This window comes from Melospiza georgiana, chromosome 2 (assembly GCF_028018845.1).
Source record: "Melospiza georgiana isolate bMelGeo1 chromosome 2, bMelGeo1.pri, whole genome shotgun sequence".
NCBI lineage: Eukaryota > Metazoa > Chordata > Aves > Passeriformes > Passerellidae > Melospiza > Melospiza georgiana.
Genome location: NC_080431.1, coordinates 100898473 through 100922253, shown reverse-complemented (window position 1 = coordinate 100922253; position 23781 = coordinate 100898473). Strand labels below are relative to the sequence as shown.

The 23781-nt window shown below is 38.5% G+C and overlaps 1 protein-coding gene across 3 annotated transcripts in view; it reads left to right on the top strand.

Annotated features, from left to right (window-relative positions):
• Positions 1-23781, top strand: part of ARHGAP6 (Rho GTPase activating protein 6) — a 313488-nt gene that overhangs the window by 248802 nt on the left and 40905 nt on the right. For all 3 annotated transcript variants that reach the window (XM_058018515.1, XM_058018516.1, XM_058018517.1), the window contains exons 2-3: positions 5762-5921; positions 23293-23364. In XM_058018515.1, the coding sequence (XP_057874498.1) occupies positions 5762-5921; positions 23293-23364 (232 nt within the window). The remainder of the gene's footprint in view (positions 1-5761; positions 5922-23292; positions 23365-23781) is intronic.

The window sequence follows — 23781 nt, the reverse complement described above, 5'->3', positions numbered from 1 at the left end:
CTAAAGTTAGTTTTTACTCTGATAAATGGAAATCACCACTGTAATTAGCAGTCTGAAATGGATATCTTTACCTGGACACGGGTTCATGCCTTCTTGCTAGATGAAGTGTTTCTGTTGTGGGTGTGAGTTCTGTCTCCTCTGAGTGGAATGCCAGGTTTCCAGTGTTCCCACAGGAGTTCCCTTGCAGTACTGATCCTGAATACGTGGATTTCCAGCCTTGGGAATGCGACCAGAATTGAGGAAGTGTCTGTCTGTGGCAATGCACTGGTTATATTAATTGCCATTAAGTAGTTTTGATATCTCAACCAGTGTTTTGTAAAATGTGATCTTTCTGGCAAAACTACACTTAAATACAATTTAGTGTGTAATGAGGCAACTTTAGTGCAAGGCTTCAAACTACCACAGAATCATCTGGACTGTACTTACTCTCTTCCTAGAGGAGACATTGTATTAATAATTTTGCCACTGACGTCAAGGGGAACAGGATGTCACCCTAGATAACAACCTTAGTGAAGTCAGTCTTTCTTAGTGAAGATTAATTGTTGGGGCCCCATACTTTGTACATCCATGTTTGGATCTCTTCCTCTGAATGCTTTGATGTCACACAGCAAGTCTTGTGCTTCTTTGTATAGTGTTGAGGTGGCATTTCATTCATCTGAGGGAATTCTTTTGCAGTAGTAGCAGACACTTGGGAGCATCTGTGTGATCTGAGAGCATCTTGGATTGCAATTGTTTGTAATGCGTGCTGGAAACCAGGGTGCTGCCTGTCATGCACTGAGCTGTGGATGCTATGGGAGAGCATCTGAAATGAGGGTGGCAGAGAGGGTCAGGTTGTAGCACATTTGTACCATCTACTGCTTCTTAACTCTTCATTAATTTGCAGGTGGTTATCTGAGATAGCACTAGTAGAGGACTTTCCATGCAGTTCTTAACTGCATGTAATGCTTAAAAGGCTGCTTAAATTAGTTTTCCCCCTTCTCCTTCATTTTCATCCTGTCCAGGAACACTATTCTGTATAGTGTTGATTCAATAGGACAGAGTATGTAGCTGTACTGAAGTGACTGACTTTTACTTTAGAACTGGTTTTTGTTCTTACTAATAGCAACACCAGGGAAATGAAGAGACATTACCTGTACCAGTAGACAAATTGTGAGAGTTTATGCCTGAGGAGTCTGGAAATAATTATAGAGAGAGTTGAAATAAATGACCAGGGGAAGCAAAAGGTTGTAAAGTGGCAGTGATATATGATTTCATGAAGCTTAAAGAAGTAATTAAACAAACAGAATTAAGACACTAATACTATATTTGCCAAATTATTTGCAATATAATGTTTTTGTGTAAAACCACTGAGTTCTTTTATAGTGGACACCCATCTAATACAAGCACATAGCTAAAAGTTGCTAGGATAGAAAAAAGTAGACATAATTGGTTTTGATCCCAGTGGTTTCAAATGGACTTGAGGTAAAGACTAGTGAAAAGTAGACAGCTAATCTGATAATGGTGTTCACCTAAATCAGTCCAGACCAAAGTCATTAACAATAGCAATAAGGCAAAAGATGAAAATTGCACTCTCCATCTTGTATTAAATTCTTTTTTATGAAACTGTGATGTGTTTAAGCTTCTTATTTCCCAACCTTATTTCCCATCCACCTAACTCACTAAGGCTTGAAACTCCACAGAAATCAAGGTTGATCACTGCCTATAGATTTGCATCTACATTCAGCATTCTATGCAGTTGTCAGCCAGTTTCTGTATTGTACCAAAGACAGAAGAGTGAGGCTTTTCTGAAAGACATCTGCAAGATTTTCTGTTGGAGGCCTGGGAGAAAGAGGTCAGGCACACAAGAATAGCTTAGACATGCTTAGGAGTAATTTAAGTGCATGGTGTTACTTAAGTCAGGATGTACCACTTAATGTTTATTTTGGAGTTACCAAACATCCAACCTATTAGAAAAATGCTTGAAAGAACATCAGAAAAGCTGCAGTCTGTGTCTTATTAAAAATGTGCTTATGATTGTGCTTATGATTGTGGACAAGAAGTACAGGGAAAATGGACAGATTCAGATTCTTCACAGGCAAAAGGTGCAGTTTTCCAGCAATCTTCTTTGCTGAGTCATCTGCTCTGGTATTTTAGGTAGTTACCTGGTAAGTGAAGTGCTTGGTTGAGCGGAGGAAAGATGTTAGATGTTAATGGGCCTGCCAGAGAGAAAATGCAACTGAAGTTGTGGAATTGAGAGGAAAAATGCGTGACTGGTTGATGGAAAAAAACGGAGAAGGCTTTTAGTCTAGATTATGGTTTCATAAAATTCTTTGATGAAGGCAGCTGTGCAGTTAGCAGTTTGTCCTGTCAGGCTGATCACTTTATCCCAGAACAGTATTTCTATTTGCACTCTTCTGTTTGTGTGTTGCCTTTTTCTTCTTGGTGATGGAATCATTTGCAGAGCATATTCAGACTTACAGTCCTATAATCTAAATAATAGAGAGCAACCTGTGTACTACGTCTGAACACATACAAGCATGAACTTCAAAAACAAACACATCATTCAGACTTGTTGCTTAAAGGTCTTCTGCTCCTTTTAAGCTTCCAGCTAGGGCAGGCTGATGTTGAATTAGGCAGGTGAAGTGTTTCCTCTCATGGAGAGAGAAACAGAAAATAGTCTTCATGTCTGTGCTGCCCTCGTCCTCCTTTGGTTGCCCCACAGAGTGCTGAACAGCTTTAGGCAGATGTAATTACACCAGCACCCATTCTTCAAGGGAGCTTGACTTTTCTGGACCTCTCCCAAGCCTGGATGATTTTGCAATCTTTACAGGCTGTTTGTATAACTGTGCAGTGTTTTGGGAGGAAGATGAGGCCTTTAATTTACCTTGTGTTTTGTAAAGCATCAGAGTATTTGAATAGATTAAATTCTCAAATACTGTGTTTTGACTCATAGAAGACAGTGATATAGAAGTGATATATATTTGCAAAATGAAACAGAATTTTTCAAGGAAACATTTCTTGAACTGTTAAAGATTAGGAGATTTCATTGGCCCTACTTACCACGTGATTTTCCAAAAGTATTTTAGTTTATTAGTCATGTGTTCCATTAGCATAATAAAAACCTATGTTAATGTGACCTAGCAGAGATTTTATCAAACCCATCAAGTGTTGAAAAGGTATGTCTTCTTTAGTGCACAGCAATTGGGCAGAGTGATTGCACACTCTTTAATCTCATCAACCTGTTGATGTTGCAAATAACTGGTTTTAGCTAAACAGTGAGCACCAAGAACATCTGGGGGCTTTGCAAACTGGCAGAATAAAAACCTGTTTTTTTTTCATTTATTGTAATTGTATTATAAATTATTTTTCATAATTCTATTTCATTCCTGAAAAAGAGAAATAATTCCTGCAGAATTCAGTTAAGGAACTTTTGTCTAATTTGTGGTAATTCTTAGAAGTCCCATGCTGCACTTGGTTTTTGTGGTCTGCAGGAAACAGGACATGTATTCTGTTACCTTAATATTCTCTTCAGGGTGTCATTTTTGCTTCCTTTTCCTGTTTTAATATTAAGGTTAGGATTTCAAATTTTTTATGGTAGACATACCAGTGATATTTTTGTTTATGAAAATACTCATGATGGAGAAATAACTTAAGATAAAATACCCCTGAACTCTATCATAAAAACTTATATTTCTCTGTCTGTACCATTTTGACTCTAGAATACTTTCTATATTATCTGTTCACGAGGATTGAATGGCATTCTTCTGTGCTTGTGAAGTTTCTTTTGCATTATCAGGGTTGGAAAGGAATTAGTTTTGTTGTATACATTGTCTGGTTTTGGATGATGTTTTTGATAGCTTTTATCTATAAATGACAACAGCTTTTTAAAAAATGTAAATGTTTACTTGCAGTTTTTCAAATAAGGTTTATGTGACTCTTGCTGGTTTGGTTTTGCTTGAGTTAAGCTACACAGCTTGGCTTGTAACACTGTGCAAACCTTTAGTCTAAGGTTACAAAATCTGGTTAGTCAACAGTAAGGCACCAGAAGAGTAAGAAGGTGAAGAGGAAAAAAAAATGAAGTAACAAATTACAGTAGTTAAATACTGGGGTAACACAGAAGTTTTGCATATGTAGCTCATGTGCATATAAATACTATAAAGACATTGATCATAGTACATGCATTAAGATGTAGAGGTCCAGTTGCTGACATTGAGGTAATGCCTTTATCTCTTATGATTGCTTAATGACTTACTAAAACTACTCTGGCAAAAAAAAAATTCCTTGCTAAACTCAGACATGTTGCGTGAATCACAAGAAAGGGTGTTAACTGTGTAATTCCTTTAATCTAAAGGATTAAAGCATTGCTAAATGGTGCTGCACATTTGTTAATGGTTTTTGTCTCATGCTTCTATGTGGATACACTCAGTCATAGGTGTGCATATGCGTTTAAATACAAATGTATGTACAGGTTGTATGTGTGTATATAAATGTACATGCACATATATGGGCAAAATATATGGAAATGTGCAAAGAGATGTTTGCATACATCAGGATGCATAAGATGCTAAGTAAAGTCTAATTTTACTGATTTTTATATTAAGGAGCTTCCACCAATAATTTTTAAAGTCAGTGGACGTCCTTTGACTGCAGATGGATGTGCAGAACAGATGAATCATAAGTTTACAGTGAAAAAAAATTAGTATGCAGTGAAGGTAAAGATGTTGAAATTTAAACTGAAAATGAGAGTGAAGTCTATTAATTGTAAGTCTGCCATGCTGTGATAAAAGGCAGGTTGGTGGGTTTCTTACCACCCAGCTGGTGTGCAACAGAGTTTTTTCATTATCAGCAGCTGCATCAGGTTATACTTACTGACAAGACTGATGTTTATTTTTTAACATGGTTAGAATGAAAAACAAATTCTTTCTCTCCCTGTACTAATCTGTGCTCTTTGAGATGAATTCTGGAAGTTTTACTTTAATTGTCAGGCTTTAAGGTTGTGTTTGTGCTCACTCTTCTCTTTGAGTGATGATTACTTCTCTGGTCCAAGCTGAATACTGGGAGTATTTTGGAATAGTTGTTTTTGTATAGGTTCTCACAGGTGGGATATACAACAGCTAAAGCTTTCAGTTTGCTTTCCAAGCGTAATTGGTACCTTCCAGAGATGTAGCATATCTCATGCTGTTTTTCTCTATAAATGTTAATAAATAGGTTGTTATTGCAGCTGTTCAAAAGCATGGAATGTCTTGTCCTTTAGTCGTTCGTATTCTAAACACAGTCTTGTCGTAAGGAGGAGATGAGATGTGTTGGAAAAGGGGCTCTGCCAGTGCATTCTCCAAGTCTGCTGGAGTAGGATGAGCAAGATGTGGGAGTTAAGATGGATATTGTCCATGGAGATCTGCTGCTCTGGCTGAGGTGCAGGAAGATAATTAATTAACATCAAGTGCTGTACAGAGAAAGTAAACTGGGAAAAGCAGACAAGGGTGCTTTTTCCCCCCCTTCCCTGCTTTGTGCTTTTTGTTATTGGAATCCTAATGTTTTTCAACAATACTTGATTAAATGGCTTCAGACAGAATTGACTTCTTGTTTTGCATGTCTGTATCCCTTTTAAGGAATGCTGCTCTAGGGAAAATAAAGATATTTGAAAAGTTAGCGATGTCCGAGAAAATGGCCTTTTGTTGGGAAGAACCTGTGTTGTTTTTTCTAGCAGTAAAAGAGATGGTTCTGTTTATTAAACTGTGCATACCTTATGATGCTTCATATTTTTCCATTTGGTTTCCTGTAGGGCGATTTCACTTGGAACAGCATGTCAGGGCGCAGCGTGCGGCTGAAGTCAGTTCCCGTTCAGAGCCTCTCGGAGCTGGAGCGTGCTCGGCTGCAGGAAGTGGCTTTTTATCAGTTGCAGCAGGACTGTGACCTGGGCTGTCAGATTACTATCCCCAAAGGTAAGGGCTTGATAAGCTGTCTCTGTTTAGGTTGTTAAGCCACTGATTTCATATCACAGCAGTAAACACTGGGGGTTTTTTATTCCACAGATACTGTCTTCCATTTCAGTTTTGCTTAACCACAGTTATTGCATAAAAATTATGAGTAGAGTTGTTTGTCTGCTGTGTCCAATTTGGGCCACCTAGGGGTGGGATCACCTGATCAAGGGCAGATATCTACAGGGTGGATAATTTAAATCAGACCCATTCATGCCGGGATGTCTTGATACTCAGTTGAGAGAAAAATGCTTTTCTGACATTTCCTGATATCCACAATTAAATGTCTATGTAGGTCAGGTAGATCTTACCATACAAGTGGTATTTTTCACTCTGTGTAACATTGTCTGTGAAGGAAGCCAGCTATCACTAGTTCAGATAGTGAAGACATTTATGTCAAATAATATGAGTCCTACCCAAGTTTTCCTAAAGACAGTGTTGCCTATTTCCTAGAAAACAAGATAATTTTCAGCACAAAACATCAAACTTCTAGGAAACAGGAGATGAAAAGGAGAAGCTCAGCTATCGGAATCCTGATGCAGGATATGTGCATGTGGTGGACCTGGGCTTAGGTTACCATGGAAGAGATCTAAACCTCAATAATGAGAAAGTTTCTGTTGTTTCCTGTAGGCTGCAGATCAAGCACAGCAGAGATAGCTGTTGTGCAGTCATCTGCAAATCTGGCTTTCCTGTGGTTTCTTTGCAGTTGTGTACTTACATAAGGAATAACAAGGGATCACTGAATTCTCACTTTTGACCAGAGGTGCCGTGTGGTAGCATCTACACAGTGATGCCACAGGAGCAATTCTTTAGTGGATCTAAGTTAAGCAGAAAAAATTTGTCCAGTCTGTGAAAATAATGACGTAGGAAACAAATGTCAAAGAGACAGGCTTTTGTATTCATCAGCTTTTTAGTATCTGCAGAAAACTCCTGCCAAAACCAACAAAGTCCAACTTCATGCATATAGCAAGGCATCAGTTTGTAGTGAGATGGATTTTATCAATTTCTTCAAGCCTCACCAGCTTCCCTGCTCCCTCAAAAACAAGTTTGATCAACAGGAAAACAATTTTATCAGATATTCCTAGGAGGAACTGGAACAGTAAGAGCATTCCAATAATTTCTGACAGTCTGAACTGCCAATGGCTGTTCCAGAGAGAAATGAAAATACATATATGGAGGTCCTACATATGTGGATGGATGTGTGGTAATATCATCCAAGACAGTTGAGTATACACATTCACAGAATAGCTTAGTGTGGAAGGGACCTTAAAGGTCATCTAGGCCAACCCCCTGCAATAAGCAGGGACATCTTGAACTAGATATTGCTCAGAGTCCCATCCAACCTGGCCTTGAATGTTTTCAGGGATTGGGTATCCACCACCTATCTGGCCATAAAAGGCCAAATACTTGAGGAGTCTTTCAGATTTGAATCACACACAAGAACTATTTTTATTTTCACAGCATATATATACATGGGTAAATATAAAACATGAAATTAATTTTAGATATATTGAATCTGAAAAGTGTAATTGTAAGCATAGAAACTAAATAAGAATATACATTTTTGTTAAGCAATTAAAAATAAAAGGCATTTCAAAAAGTCAGGAACTCCAGGCTACTGTTTCATTGCTGGTGCTGACCCCATAATTTCATTAATCTCTTGGCTCATTTTGACTGAGAAGTAAATTGGCTATTCAGTTCTGCTCTCAAGTTTGGATGCACCAGTGAGATTATTAATAAGAGCCAAGTAATTGCACATCTGTATGCTTGCTTTGAATGGCCACATCATTAGATTTTCTGTGTTTTAAGGTATACATCACAAAGGAATAGCCAGTACAAATGAATTTCAAAATGTTGTAATACCATCTATTGAAGGAAGTGAAGGTAATAGCTAGAATTAAGGTGCATTTTGTATTTAGCTGTCCATCCTGTTTCAAAGCTTGGCACCAGTTTTGACAACAGAAATAAATAATATTTTGAAGTGGGTATATCTAATAATCACTCTGTCAATCCATCATGCTACATCTGTGCTGGTACTTTGATAGGAGAATAAAAATCTACCATATTCTGAAATTATTAGATTGGTTTAGACCCTTTGCAGAGACACTCTGAAGTCCTCTTCATGTTCCTATAATTTTTAAATGTGTGGAATGAAAATGTATGACAAGAGTTTACAGGCATCCATCCAGTTAATCATCACATTCAAACATCATGTGTAAACTGGGAATTTCAAATTTTATCCATGTGAAACTGGCTTGGGCACTTTGGGCATGCAAGAATGCAAATAAAATAAAATTCCATCACAGCCATCAAGTTAAAACCAGACTCAAGTTAAAAACAAACTGTTAAAACTGTGCGATGTAGAATTAGTACTGTCTGAGAGAGCTAGAGAAGCTCTGTAGGTCTGGAGAGATCCAGAAAAATGAGATATGTACTCTACAACTCTCCTCTACTTCAGAGAATGCCATATGAAAATATTCATGAGTAGAGGCAACTATTTATGTATTAGAAAATTTAGAAGTCTATGTATAGAGGTGTACTTCTTTGTGTTTCTTTGACTGCTTTTCAAAACTTGCTAGAGAATTACATTAGAACATGCATGTGCCTGCTGGGCACTTACTTCCTGCAGGCATTTGAATAGTTACATTTACTGGCATAGTTATGGTGAAGAATAAAAATTCATTGTTCATGGCTAACAAGTGCTAGTGCCAAACATGCATGCATGGAGGTTAAACCAGAGTACAGATGCCTCTGCCTTATCTTACAACCACAGACATGCTGTTACTGGTTGCTTCTTCACAATGCTTCAGTCCTCCTATGCTCAGAGGGTCCCTTTGTCACAGCTAGTGCAGTTTACCTCTTCCAGGGCTCATCTGGCTGTTCCCACCCTTGTGTAGGGATGCACAGACTGTGATACCTCATATGTAATCCCTCTCCTTCACTGTATTGTAGCTATTACTGTTAATGAAGAGCATTACTAACATCTCCTAGTAAAATATCCTGTGGTCACAGAGAAGGGATCACTTCCCACAGGAATTTCTTGAACCAGCATGTCATTTAAAATATGCTACAATTGCACTAAAGTAGGTAATTCAAACAAATTCAAGTTGGTCAAGAGGTACTAGATTTACATATACCATGAGATGTTTCACGTTTATTTCTTGTTGTCTTGCTTTTCTGCCTTTCTCTTTCAAATACTGTAATCAACTCCTCTTTTGCTCTCATGTCATTCCCCCATTTGCCACCAGAAATTAGACCAAGAGTCATTTATCTTTTGTTGGTTAATGTGTTAAGTTGCAAGAGGATGTAATTTCCAGGCAAAGCATTACACAGTTTCTTTACCAATGCAATTACTCTGTGAAAGATTTTTAATTTGCTGACATTCTGAATGTCACAACAGGACCATTCTGCTGATGCTTCTTTGCAGTTCATGTTTACAATATAGTGTGTCTTTTCCCATTTCAGGGAAGTCAATCTTCTCTTTAAAATAGGAGAAAAAAATGGTGATGCTGCTCACTTCAGGTGTGCTTACTTTTTGGTGACATTACGGTTTTGTGTATGTCCTTGCACAGAATTAGTGAGAAAAATGAACCTTTTACAGAAGGTCTTCACAAGCAAATGCTAACTCAAGTTAGATGGCTTCTGCAGAGTAAAACTGGGAGCAGAGCAGCAGAGGAGCTCATTTTCTTCTGTTCATTGTCTCCAAGATATCTCTTGAGCTGAGAGGTTGTTGAATGAGGTTTGATTGGATCAGTTTCCTAAATATCTCATGTTTATAATGACTCTCTTAACAGTCCTGTCCCACTTCACTGACCCTGTGTTTGGAAGCAGGGGTAGGAACTACTAGGAGTTGAGCAAATGGGGAATTAGGGCTTCAACCCTATTTCAGCTCCTAGAGCATCTGCCTTGGTTTTGAAGGTATGATGGGAACCTGCTGGTGAAGGGGCTTGAAAATAGGATTTGAGACTCAGGGATCATATTTGGGTCTTCTCTTTATTCAAGAAGAGAACATTACTTCTTATGTTCTTTGCAGTTCCTAACAGGATGTTGTCTTCTCAGCTTTGCAGTGGGGCTGGAGGATTTGTGGAGAGCAAGAATCAATAAGGAGAGCATTTTGGGGTTATATGTGGTTTACTGGTGATTATGCTGCTGCTAGGTTGACAGTTGGGCTGGATGATCTTGAATGTCTCTTGAAACCTTGCTGATTCTTTGATTCTGTGATGTTCTGGGAGAGAGAAAGTAATTCTTAATTCTGCTGCCAAATCTGGTTCTCAGGTAATTTGTTTAGTTGTAATGAAGATGATGTAAGGGCAGGTTTAGAAGCCTAAATGCAGTCCCAGTTGTTTAAGGAAGGTGATTTTAAGGAAGCTGCTTGAACATGTGCTGGTGTATAGTTTTGCATGTGAGCTTTGTGCCATGTGACACCGTGCATGTGCACAGGGAGTGAGCACTGCTCTCCTGTATGACCTGTTTTAGTAAAGGTGAGATTGAACAAGCAGGGCTGGATAAGTGTGTGATTACAGACTGAGAGCTGAGACAACCCTGTCTCTGAAATGAAGGGAAACATGGCTGGGCTTTCTGAATTTTTAGCATTCATTTGTAAATGGTAAAAATTTGCCCCTCCATTCCAGTTAAGCTCTGAATAGAAAAGGGAATTAAGAGTTACACAATTCTATGCTTCTCGTTTATTTTGGCAGGGCATGCTTCTTTCAATCTGTTTTTTGTTTACATTACTCTCCATTATATTTCATTTTTCATTTTCCTTAACACTGAGAGTGACTATGATTTTTATCTGGGCTTGCATTTTTGTGAGGGCTCCAAACTGCTCTTTGTTTTTAATCACTGACCATGTTGCATACATTATAGTTGTTGTGGCAGTGGAAAACATCTAAATAAACTGCAGCATATACATTGTGGAATTACAGGCTCAGGGACTGGCTGCTTTTCAACTGGAGTATCTTCTGATTATAGAGGCTTCTTACCACCCCTCTTAATGCCAGCCTCTGCTGAATCTTCTCATACAAATAGTGTCTCTGGCTTATGAGTCCATGGATTTTATTTCAATGTAGTAGAGCTCATGAAGATCATATTTAAGACAAGTGAGGTTGAGATAAATTCCCCTCCTTTATGCTACATTAGTAAATCTTGGCTATGCTGTGTCAGACAGACTGGTCAGAGATGAAAACTGTTCAACTTGCTGATTTTCAGACTGAAACTTCCCACCTGTGCATCCAATTTAAATATTTCATGGAAAAATGTATTTTTCCAAGGATTTCTTTCTTCATTCTAAGAAAACAAAACTAAGTATCTCTCAGTCTGGGTAAAAAAAAAAAATAAAGAAGGAAAGAAAATTGAATTAATGTTTTAAGCTAGGAGAAGTCCCAGCTGCTGCAGGGTAGAGGTTGTGAGACACAATCTTGAACTATGCTACACAGTCATTTATCAAAGTGAAGGTGACAGGAGTTTTTCCAGGCAGAGAGATAAGAAAACAAGAAAAAAACTTTTTTCATTTTTTTTCCTTCCCAGTAAGGAAATTTGCAGAATTTTTTGTTGGGATTTTTTCTTTCAAATTCACTTTATTGCCACTGTTGAGAAAAGAACAAAATGGAAATACTTCAAGCTTGCAAGAATAGAATTTCTCCAACATTGTAACAGGGGAAATGATTTATTATCTTCAAAACTTAAGAGGGAGGGATGTTCCTTTTTTTAATTTTTGCTGTGAGGCAGTTTTTTTTATAAAAGGCTATGCCATGCTCAGCAAATTGATTTCCGAGATTTTCTTGTATCACGTGGCATGTTTTACATGTCTGTTTATATCAGGAAAGCTTTATTCAACTTAGCTATTCTGTCAGAGGTAAGCTAATGGGTTTAAAAGGAAAATGTTTTACTCATTAAAAAAATCACTACAAACAAAAAAATCTTGTCTTTTTACTAAATAGTATTTTGTAAATAACTAGGAGCTTTGATTGATTGAGAAGCAGCATGCATTTTCGTTGTGCTGTAGGAACACAGAAAAGAGGTAGAAAACGCTGTAGGCTTCACAGGAAAATCAATGGCACTGATAATGTAAATATGACAAAATAAGTTTATAGCTTAGCACATTTAAAATAAAGATTTGTGTAATTTCTGAGAACCTGCCTGTTGTGTAGGTATATTTTGTGGAGAGAGGAAAGGAATGAGGACAGGGATGGACACTGAAGGAATACTGAGCTGTGGTTCGGCAGGAGCACTGACAGGCAGGAGTCTTTCAGTTCCCTTCACAGTGAAGGAAAGAGATCTTGCTTAAATTCCTATGGTAAATAAGGAAATATTACAATCCGTGTTTCCATATATCATGAAAAGTTCATATATCTTATATTCATATATCATGAAAAGTTAGAGAAGATAGGCTCATGACCAGGGTTTTCGTTACTAGGCCAGTTGCTTATTTAGATGCTCTTTGTGGTACATTTAGGTTACTGCTTTTGAAACATCAGATCCGGAGATTGCTGCGAGATGTATTTGATGTTATATATACCACATATATTTGATATTATGTCTCATAGAATTTAAAAATTACTTCTGAGACCAAAAAAAAAATCCTATCTAATATAGTTTCTTTAGGAGTACACTTGGAATAGCTATTGACTTGACGTACATGTAAGTATATTTGGTATTTTGTCTGTATTAGTGTCAGACTTGAAAATCTCAGCTTTGATTCTAAAACATATATCTTGACCATTGGCCACATTTAAAAGTTGAGACACATGGTAGAGAGAATCAGTGTTGGGAAGCAAAATACACATTGAGAGGCTCTAAAACTGCTTTGCAAAATTAGGTATTTCAGTCTTTTTCCTTTGAGAAAGCACCAGTGTAACAGAGACATTCTTGGGTGTGTTCTGCCAAATCTGTCTTTAACATTTCATGTAGTACTTACCCTTTAATTCTGAATGCCATCTAGGCTGTCCGGGTTTTGCCAACAGTCAAATGTATATGTCCAGTGATTTGATAGTGACTTATGAATTTGTGCTTTATTGTGGTTCAAAGCCAAATAATAAATACCAGTAAATTTAAATACCAGCCAAGGAAAAAGCTTTTGAACCTTTATTAAGAATACTGACATTGCAGCCTACCAGTTTCCATGTTCTGCTTGCCTTTGGCAGAGCTTTGTCAGCATGGAACATCAGTATAACATGTATTCTTCCAGCATACTTCTTCAAAAATTTCAATTGAAAATCAGGCTTATTTATATTATCTTGTGTGTGTTGCTCCTTTCAGTAGTGCATTAGGGAATATTCCTGATGATTTTTTTCTTGCCTTGGGTAATAAATTTTCTCTAGTTTTTCCACAGGCATGATTTAAGTGCAGTTGTGGTTGGTGCCAGAAGCATAATGTCTCTCGATACTGATTAGGAAAGATAAAGTGACTCCAGATAGATTTATTTTATCAGAGCTGTGGTACTATATATATCTTTGTATTAGGCTTCTACAATGAAAAGGCTGCCTTGAGATTTAATGGAGATGTAATCTCCTGCTGAAGGATTTTAAGAATAGATTAGACAGATGTCCATGTGACTCTATTTCTGTGCAGGAAGTCAACCCAAGTGTTCCCTGCAGAGCTCCTTGTGTCTTTTTGCTCTGTGGTTTACATTTTCAACACCTGTTTCTGTTATGATTGATGATTCAAAGGACAGGTAATTACTACAAAGAGGCATTATTAGAAGTAAGATCTGTTGGTCATTTTTCAGAGGGATAACAGCTCAGTTATTTGAGCCACCAAACTGTCCAGTGAGAGACCTGCTGCACTGTGACTTCACTTCCACACACTGAGAGCTCCTTTCTCATTTCATTTCTCCATCACAGCTCTGAGCAGGACTACTGTGGACTAGTTTAATTAGTCCTAGAGAGAGTAAGCTATGAAAGCTGTTTTATTTTCTTATGTGGCTTCTTCTTTAAGGTGAGAGTCTGAGGACAGACTTACACAGAGGAGTCATATCTACAGAGACCTGGGTGCCTTGAACCATCTCTGTGACCACTGGCTGGTCTCCTAAATTCCAGAGGGTTAAAGGAATTTCTCTTCCTTTGAAGAGCTCAACTCATGCTCACACTGAGAGCAATGCAGGGGGAAAGATTTGAGATGTGAAGAAGTTTGGTTGCTCCTTCACCTGCAAGTGGCTTTATTGATAACAGTAAATCCAAGGCCAGCTGCATGCTGGTGATTGATTGTGTCTGTTCTGGCCTTGGCCCACCCTGTAGTGTTTGGATTGAAGGTAACTCTCCTTATCACATTGAGACATTTTGATTAGCAATAGCGTCAAACTACTCTCCCCCTCCACATTATAAAATTTTTATTCAAGCAGTTGAAGCCAGGAGACAGTCAATGTCTCTCTGCCTGCTGTTTCCTCAGTGAACTGAAAGCAGTTTTAGAGCTTGTATTTGTATTTTTCTATCTCAGACTATAGCATCAAGGCTCCTGTTTGGGTTTAATTTGGTATTTTGAATTTTTTTCAGTACAGCTAAAATACTTTCATTGACTGTACTTGTTTTCATTTATTAGTGTGGATAATTTTAACCTGTTGTTTTTTGGGTTTTTTTGACCTGTTTTAGTGTTGACAGTTTTTCTGAGTTATGAAAACACTCCAAGAAGGGAGTGTTGTTCAGTCTTTCTCAGAGCTTTCAAACCTCTGCCCATCATCACGGTTTCTGTGTCTTCCACTTAGAGAGAGGGGCAGCAGCAGGGTCCCTGGTGTATCCCAGGCTATTTAAGTCACGAACTTTCCTATCTTTGGAGACCAGGGAAACTCCTGCCACACTGTGGATACTGCTATAATGAGAAAAAGTAGCATCTATATTTTGTCTTGCACCTGCTGCTTGATGTTACTGTTCCATGAATGCTGTAATCAGTGTCAATGTAGAAATATGAAGCCTAGAAGGAGTGGTTGCCCCTAATTTCAGTGGGCCTAGAGATGTTTTACTTCCATTATTGACACAAGGCATGTGTTCCATCAAAAGACCTGGACCACCTTCTATGGCTGTTTTGTTAAGGGTTTTGTTGGGGGATGGGAGGTGGGATTTTTGGTATTATTTTGTTAGATTACTGTGACTTGGGATTTCTTATGACGCAGGCAGTCCTGTGCTAATGCAGGTGCTGAAGCAAGCAGAGCTGTGTATGAGTTGAAAATCTGAGTGGGTTTATGCACAGGGAAGTCAGACCTGGCATTGTGTATCTGTTTTCCCTTCCCAGGGATCTGCCTGCTTTTTGCTGCTTTCCACTAACAGCCACACACAAGGGTATTTGACCTTTCCTTCATAATCCTCTAAAGGCTGCCAGGTAGCTTAGCATGGGTTTTTTGTGTTACTTCCATCATCCCATCTATGTATGGCAGCAGCAGCCATTTTCCTCATTCTGGCATAGAAAAGTACTTGAGCAGCTGTTTATTTTTAGGTTAAAATTAGTTTTTTCCAGGGATCTAGCTGAAGATTTAACAAATCAGTTCCCAAACAATTATAATTTAGTGTTTGGATACTAAAACTCACTGAATATCTAGTTCCTCAGAGCTTGTGTAATGCAGCCATCTTAAATGTATTATTAGTTAAAAAATATTTAAATGGCAAAAAAACTGTATATGTTTTCATTACAGGAATGGCAAAATAATTGAACAGGTTTTTTTTCCCTGACTTCTCCAATGCAGTTACTTCCAGTCATTTGTCCAAATGCAAAAAGATTGAAGAATACTTTCAAAAAAAAAAAATCAAATTAAAAGGAAAGATAAGAAACTTTATTCTTGGTTTTGTTGTGGTGGTTCAAAAAATTCTGCAACTACTAAGAATTCTGTTATTTTAAGGATATTTATACACAGCTTGCACAAACAAGGCAAGCATCCACTTTGTACTTGCTGAATAGTTTCTTTTGGTGCAGCTGTGCTGTGTTCATCTGTAGGACCTGCAGCTTCCTGCGCAGCGGGAGCGCAGTGGCCTGGGAAGCTGCTCCTTCCCAGCTCTTCTCCTTGCCTGGGTGGGCTCTGACATCCCCCTCCTCTGGCTGTGGCTTCAGGAGCCCTGACCTTGCTCCAGAGCTCAAATCCCATGTTGGTTCTCACCCTTAGAATACATTGCACCTGCATTTGCCCACCAGTTAATGCAAGTCTCTTCATGACAGAGAGTCATGGAAGAATGTATTTGAAAATACAGAAGTAGTTATTTCTTTACAACATATATACTTGAGACTAGTTAAATCCTTAAATGCACCAGGGAACATGTAGGCAAATGGAGTGGAAATGTCATTTTTTTATGATTCCTCTAGCCACAGGACCTGGATAGCATTTGCTATCTGAATTAGAGCAGTGGCCAAAGTAAGTTGTTGTTTTGTTGGTTGTGGTGGTGGTCTTGGTTGTTTGGTTTTTTTTTATTGTTGTTGTTTGGTGGTTGTTTGTTTATTGTATCTGCTTTGTTTGTGGGTTTTTATGTGAAGGAGAGTTAATGCCTATCTCACTGCAGTTAGAGTCTATATTTTTGATAGAAATAGGCCTTGCAAATAGGTTTCAATAGAAGTAGTGCATTTTTTTCTAGATTTGAATCTAGTTTGGAACTATACTTTTCAGATTTGTTTTCCTAAAAGACAGGGCAGTCTACTGGTAATATGCTCAGCAAGTATAAATTGATATATCACCTTTGCCTTGGGAATTGCTGTTAAGTATCAACTGATGTGTATAAAGTACCTGGCAAGCAAATTATGTGAGGTTGGTTGTTTGGGGTTTTTTAAAAGTTTGTATCGGAAACACAGGAGGTTATTGTGAACTGTTATTTGAGAAATAAAACTGTAGTTCCTATAGGGATGCAGCTTTCTTTGGAAGTTGGTGAGATTTCCATCAGTTTTGCCTTCTAGATGAGTTCCATGGAAACTTATGAATACGTTCTAGATAAATAATTTAATTTGTCTACCACTATCACCAAGTTCTTACTGTTCAACAGTAAAGAAATTGTGTGTAGTGCAGCTTTTAAACTTTCAGCAGCTGAATCACTTAAAACCTGCACAAGTGGACTTTGTAATTTGTCTGTGTTTCATTTTAACGATTAGTAGTGCCTCAGCCCAGAGGCACTGAAGGCTAGGTCTGATAAAATGCACTTCCCACAGGTTACCAAAGAGTCTGCTGGGATGTAGAAGATGTGAATTAAAATCACGCTTTTGTCTGCTGGCTGTGGGTTTTCTCAGGTGGTTGTACTGTATGCACTGTGTGTTGCTGAGAACGTTGCTTCCTGCACAGTTGACTTTCCCCACAGCTCTCCTGGTTTCTCATGGTTGCCCTGAGAATTGTTTGGCCCAGGTGCTGCCCCTGCCCAGCCCTGTCCCCTGTGCACAGTCCAACAGGAGGGATCTCCCTTTTGAAACACTGGCTTTGACTTCAGCTCTGCCTTTTTCATGCTGGTCCTTCTGCCATGAGCACAGTCTTCAGGAACCTCTCAGAGAGGGGAATGCTGAAGCTTGTTTGCTGCATCAGAGGAAAGCTGCCTCTGTTGTGTGTGGTGCCTTTGGTGAGCAGCCTGAACCTGGTGCTGTGGACTGAGGTGAGCATCCATGAGCCAGATGTCACCTAGAAGGCCATGACTGCAGCTGTGGGATATTCTTGAATTATTATGGCTTTTCTTCCATCAGCTGCCAGCTGAGAAGCATAAAGAAATGCTGATTTAAGTCAAAATGAAATAAAGTGGGGAACATAGACAGTAAGGAAAAATGGGACAATAGTCCAAGGCTTCTGAATAAATACAGTAATCTTCATCACTGATGGAGATCTTGTGTGTGTATGGCTGAGGCAAAGGGTGAGTGTGATAAGAAATATTTGAGGGCTCAGCCTTCGCCTTTTTGTATTGCTTTATGTGCCAGAATCCTGTTTTTCTGGTTGAATTTAATCTTACATTTGTGTTGCAGCTGGCAGTGCTTTGGAAGTTACTGCATTGGGGGCAGGGCATTTCCACAAGTTTTTAAAAATAAATATTTCAAGATGAACATTTATAGTCACAGAAATGGCTAAGTAAAACCATCACCCTCTTCTTCAGCAGAGCAGCCCCAAGTGCATATTCAGAAGTAAATTTGCTTTGTATAGTGACCCAAAGAAGCTACAACCACAAACACTGCAACTGTCAGTGAATGAAGTGCAGTGTTGCCTTTATTGTGCTCTGTCAACAGAACTTAGCAGTGTTTTCTGATTGACACTCTCAATTACTTGCAGTGTTGCACAGGCCACAGAGACTGCAGCTTGACATTGGCACACAGGCTGGCTGGGGGAGGCTGGCACTTGGGAAATGAGTTGCTCTGGATGAGTGAAGTGAACCAGCAAGTGCTCAAGAGAGATCTAATTTTGTGCTTTGTGGTGCCATTGGTAGTAATTTAGTAATTTTCAAGACAGAATTGATTGCAGTCTTAGAAGATATATTTTTTTTTTCCTTTAAGAGCTGTTAGATCCCATTACTAGTAGTTATTAAGAAAAATGGCCATGAATAGAATTAGAATTACTATGAAGAAGTAGTTTAGAAATCTCATAATATCAACCTTTTTATCTGTTTGTGTTTTGGTAATTGAGCTATGGGTCTGAAAATAATCACTGAGATAGGTCCTCTTTTTACACTGTGTTAAAATAGCCCTTAATTGTGGAACTTGACAAACATTCTTCCCTAAATGGACAAGAAACTTATTTCTCTTAAGCAAAGGAACTTGCCAATAAATGGGAAGTTCTCTTTGTTCTCCAACCCTGTCAGCAGCATATCACCTCTTATGTCAAAAGCCGGCTGAGTTAAATTCGTTTAAAGGATTTGTATGAATTTATTAAGTTTTTGAGTAATAGAAAGTGTCCTTGCATGTAAGTAACATAAAAGGAATATCATTCTTATAGATAATCCACCAGTCCATGCTGGAAAAAAGGAAAGTGCTGAAAAATCCTATTTTTGTTACAGGTTCACTTCAAGCATATTTGAGAGGGTATTTTTTTCATTATCTGAAGCCTAATACTGTAATATTGTCCCAGAAACTATGTACAAAGCTTGGATGCTGTTGTACTATTTTACTGCATCATTTTCTAATTAGTAAAAGCATATTGGATTAGGGTTTCACAGGATATTAAGTGACATAATCCAAAACTGTTAGGCCAAGACTCTCTGGGTATTAATTTTGCCACTAACTGTATAATTCTGAGCTAATTCCCTATACCTAATCTGTGATTCTTTAGCTTATGCTGAGCAACACTTCTACCTACCAAATAGACTTGTTCATTTCCAGACACATAAGTTAAATAAAAAAGTTCTGGAAGTAAATAGTAACAGGATTCAGCCTGCACTACTCTCTCTTGCAGTCCTAGAAGGTAAGTGGCTAGTAGGTGGTCTTGTGCAAAGCAACAGAACAATAATTTTAAAAACGTACAAAGTTCTCTTTCTTTCTTTTCATGTTTTGACTGTCAAAGCTGAAGTTTATATATCCTCAGTGTGAAAATGACTTCTTATTATCTAGTTTGTAGAACCATGGTCTCACTTAGAAATCTAAGCCCTCAAATGGTCTGTAGAAAATCTGGGATTTGATAGAATAAATGCTAAAAAAATTGTGCTAGTGATGACACTGCAGGTGAATTTCAACTTTAACTCATAATATTTAAGCTTTGATAATCTCAGAAGTCAGATTGTTCAATTCTTGTAAAAAGTCTGTAGATCAGTACAAATAGTCTTGTATTCTGTAGGCTGTGTGGTTCACTGGCAGAGTCATGAAGAGATGACCTAATTTTTCAGATAGAAAGGTCTTTTTGGCATTAACTGAACCTGGAAGTGCTCACCACTTTGGAAAAACAGGTCACATAGCAATTTAATGTGCACTCAGGAGTTTGATTCTAGACTCTTGGTCTTTAAATATTCATTGTGCCAGTCTTAATAAATAGATGCCTAGGGAGTGATGTATGCATTGCAGTGAGAAATGCAGCAAGCATATAAATTAGTAAGCACTGTACAGATGAAGTCCATTTCTGACAAACAAGCTGATCTGCACAGCTGTCTGCACAGGTGTCCTTCAGGAAAAGCAGAATGGGTTAGCAAAGGAAAAAAGCCACAGCATCCTTCACTGTGACAGTTGTGATTTGAGTGCTTCTCTAGTCTTGCTGATGTTCTTGAGTGGAACCTGTTGAAGGAGCAGTGTATTGTTGATCTACAGAAAGAAGACATAAATTGAGAATTTATTGACACAAAAGGCTGGATAACAGCCCAGCAGCTTTTATCACTATGTGGTTTAGACTTTTCCAAAGTGGAAATTAAAAATAGCAATCCATCCATACCTAATAGGTCTTCAGACTAATACAATGCTATTTTGCAGAAGTATTTGCTAATTAATTAAAAACCATGCCGTAGGTATTAAGAGTAGGTAGTGATGCTTTGCTTGTTTCTCAATAATGTTTTGGATATTAATTATATTTTCAAAGCCACACTGCAGCTCACTGCAAGCATTATTATTGTGAATGGAATTCATTTAATATGTAAAACTGCTGAGGTTGCATAAGTCTTTAAACACATTATGAATATTTCAGCAATGTTCGTGCCTGATGTGCCCTGTGTTAACATAATTTGAAAACATATTTTTATGTACAGCATATGGACTGTAATTTGTCATGTCTTTTGCTGGGGAGGATAAAAACTTGAACTGACTTTAGACCTCTTTAGATCTTCTGAGCTTTAGCTTTTGCTGAGATTTTTCTCAGCCTTATTTTCATATGCAACTCTTTTTCTCTTGCTGGGGTGGGGTGAACTGTAAATGTAAATGATCATAGCAAAACACTGCATTTTACATCAAATTTTTATTCTTTCTCTCATTTTTTTATGTCTCAGTATATCAATAAATGAGTTTTTGGAGAATATGACTCCAAAGAAATATAAATCATCTGTCAAAAAGAGTCTGTGAAGCAGTAATTTGAATTTATAACATGGAAAATAATTTGAAAATAATTTTATAGATATAAAGCCAGAACACAATGGTAGCAGAGAACCTTATAAAAACAAGCTGTACTGTCAGGTGCATGTAAGCCGGCTACCAACTATTCACATTGCCAAGAGGTGAAAGAATTTCTCTTAAACACTCAATCTTAACAACAGGAAATGTCAGAGGGTGTGAAAAGTCTGGGCTTTTCATCAATCAGAGTATGACTTTGAATTTTAGCCTTGTCATGTAGCTAAGAAAAAAGGGGAAAATCTAATCATAGACCATATCAGGAAATGAATTGCCACCATTATACTGCTGAACTCTCATTTCAGAGAGATGAATTCTCACCAGAGCAGGTGTGGGAAAGGGAGAGTTAATATAACCAACACTTGGCAATTGTACCTTGAGACAGGAACCAAATACCAGAGTTGTGGGTGCTGGGAGCCCTTCCATCCAGGAGGGCTGCTGGTATCCTGGCGTGCATCAGGAAGAGCTTTGCCAGCAGATCAGGGGAGGTGATCCTGCCAATCTTCTCACCCTCAGTGAGGCACGTCCAGAGTGCTGCGTCCACTTGTGGGCTCCTCAGCACAAGAGAAACAATCTGCTACTGGCAAGGGTCAAACAAATGCCTACAAAGATGATGAGGGGTCTGGAGCATCTCTCTTGTGAGGAGAGGCTGAGGGACCTGGGCCTGTTTAGGCTTGAGAGGACTGAGAGGAGATCTCATCAGTCCATATAAACATTTCAAATATGGGTGCCAAGAGGATGGTGCCAGATTTTTTACCATGGTGCCCAGCAGCAGGACAAAGAGCAATGGCCATAAATTAAAACACAACGCATTTGCACCTCAACATGACAAAAGAACTTCTTTACATTGAGGAGGTCAGAGTACTGGAACAGGTTGCCCAGGGAGGTTGTGGATTCTCCCTCTCTGGCGACATTCCAAACCCGCCTGGACAAATTCCTGTGTCACCTGCTCCAGGTGATCCTGCTCTGGGGCAATGGTTGGACTAGATTATCTCCTAGGAAGGGGGCTAGAGGTGTCCCTTCCAACCCTAACCATTCTGTGATTCTGTGGTGTCCTGGAAATAACTGCAGAGTACAAGTGGAGTTGGTTCAACCACCATTACAAAAACTAAAAAGAAGAAATGTTACTTTTAAAATTAAAGGATATTAATTGGCTATAAAAAAGTCAGATTTTTTGAGCAGTCTGTCAGGTAATATTCTGGATTTGGTTTTCAGAAGGATTTGAGGGAAAGGTATGGAGAAGTAGCTTGTGTTCTCTCATGACTCCTTATTGCAAAGATGAGAGTTTGTTAACAGAGATCCACTTCACTCCTTTGTGGTATGTTCATTGCTGTAAAAGACTTAAGACTTATTTAAGACACCTGCTTACACAACTAGAAAAATGTGTTGAGACACATTACTTGGTGACTCTCTTGCTCTAAAAGTGAAATGGATATGGTGTACTTATTTTTGAGGTTTTACCATGATACAAAACCAGTAAGGGCAAAGGTACATGTTCATTAAAGTTTATCTAGAGCAGTGTCTATGGTAGACACTTTATATTGCTTTAGAACTTAAAAAATTCCAGAGGTACAAGTTAAAGCAGGCCCCTGACTTAATCCCTGGTATTTGTTGAGACCTAATAAATAAAATTCCGTTTTGTTGACTTTTCATTATGAAAGATGTTGCTGAAGGAAATAATGATAGCCAACTTTTTGATATAATTGTTTCAAGAACCAACCCGCCTCTGATATTGCTTAAAACCATTGGTCCTTAGTACCCAAGTGGAAACTTGGACAATATGTCGATTGTCAGAACAAAACCTTTTCTGAGGCTCTAATCCATCTGAACCAATCTGGACATGCTGTACTCAAGTGCCAGCTCCCAACATGAGTTCAGATCAGATGGGTCATGTGAAGGTGGTCAGCTATCACCCAACTGGTATGGCTGGTATGCAGAGCTTTATCCTGGAGGTTAGTAATCCTCCCTTTCCAAATACTACCTTTAGTTCCACCCCTGAATCACAGCCTTGTGACCATGGATGAAGGCTATTCTTTAGGATATAGCTTTTAGGTTTACGGTGCTTTGCTATCAAGAGCATCCAGCAAAACACGTCCGCTGTTAACTCTTCAGTGACCATGCATGTGTAAATGTGCCCAGCAGCATGCAGGGGATACATTTGTGTTCCCCAGTACAGCCTCAGTGTTGGGGTGAGCAAAGCCACACTCCTTGGGGCCAGAGGGCTGTGACAGTCCCCAGCTTTTGTGAAATGTGTCTCACACCCTTCCTGATCCCCAGTGCTGTGACCATCTCACTGCATGCTCCTACAGCTTGTGCAGCAGTTTGTTCAGGGTTGCTTCTCTTCACTTACTTCCTTTTCTTGTTTTCTTTTTTTTGCCTCTTACAGATGGACAAAAGAGGAAGAAGTCATTAAGAAAGAAACTGGACTCTTTAGGAAAGGAGAAGAACAGAGACAAAGGTAAAAATGAGTACATATTTGGTGATCAGGTCTTAGTTTTGCATATGAGATTTCTTTAGTCTGATAAATATTTTTTCAAGTAGAATGTTGTTGAGCTGATATACTGTCTGAGTATTTATTTTCAGCCTAACAAATACGTTTTATCTTTTCTGTTTGACTTTAGTATAAGTCAGATCTCTTCAAGTGAAAGGTTTTGGTTTTGATTTGGTTTTGTCGGTTTTGTTTGGTTTTTTTTTTCCTGAGAAAAAAAAGGAAGACTTAAAGGACTGCATCTTTTCTCCAATTGTCCTTCTACCCACTTTCACCATCCAGTGCAGAATGTGGTCTGTATAACGTGATCCAGTTCTTTACCTGCATTTGTACTCTCAATTTACAAAGCACATAAACCCAGCACTGCCCAAGCAAGTCTGTTGGTAT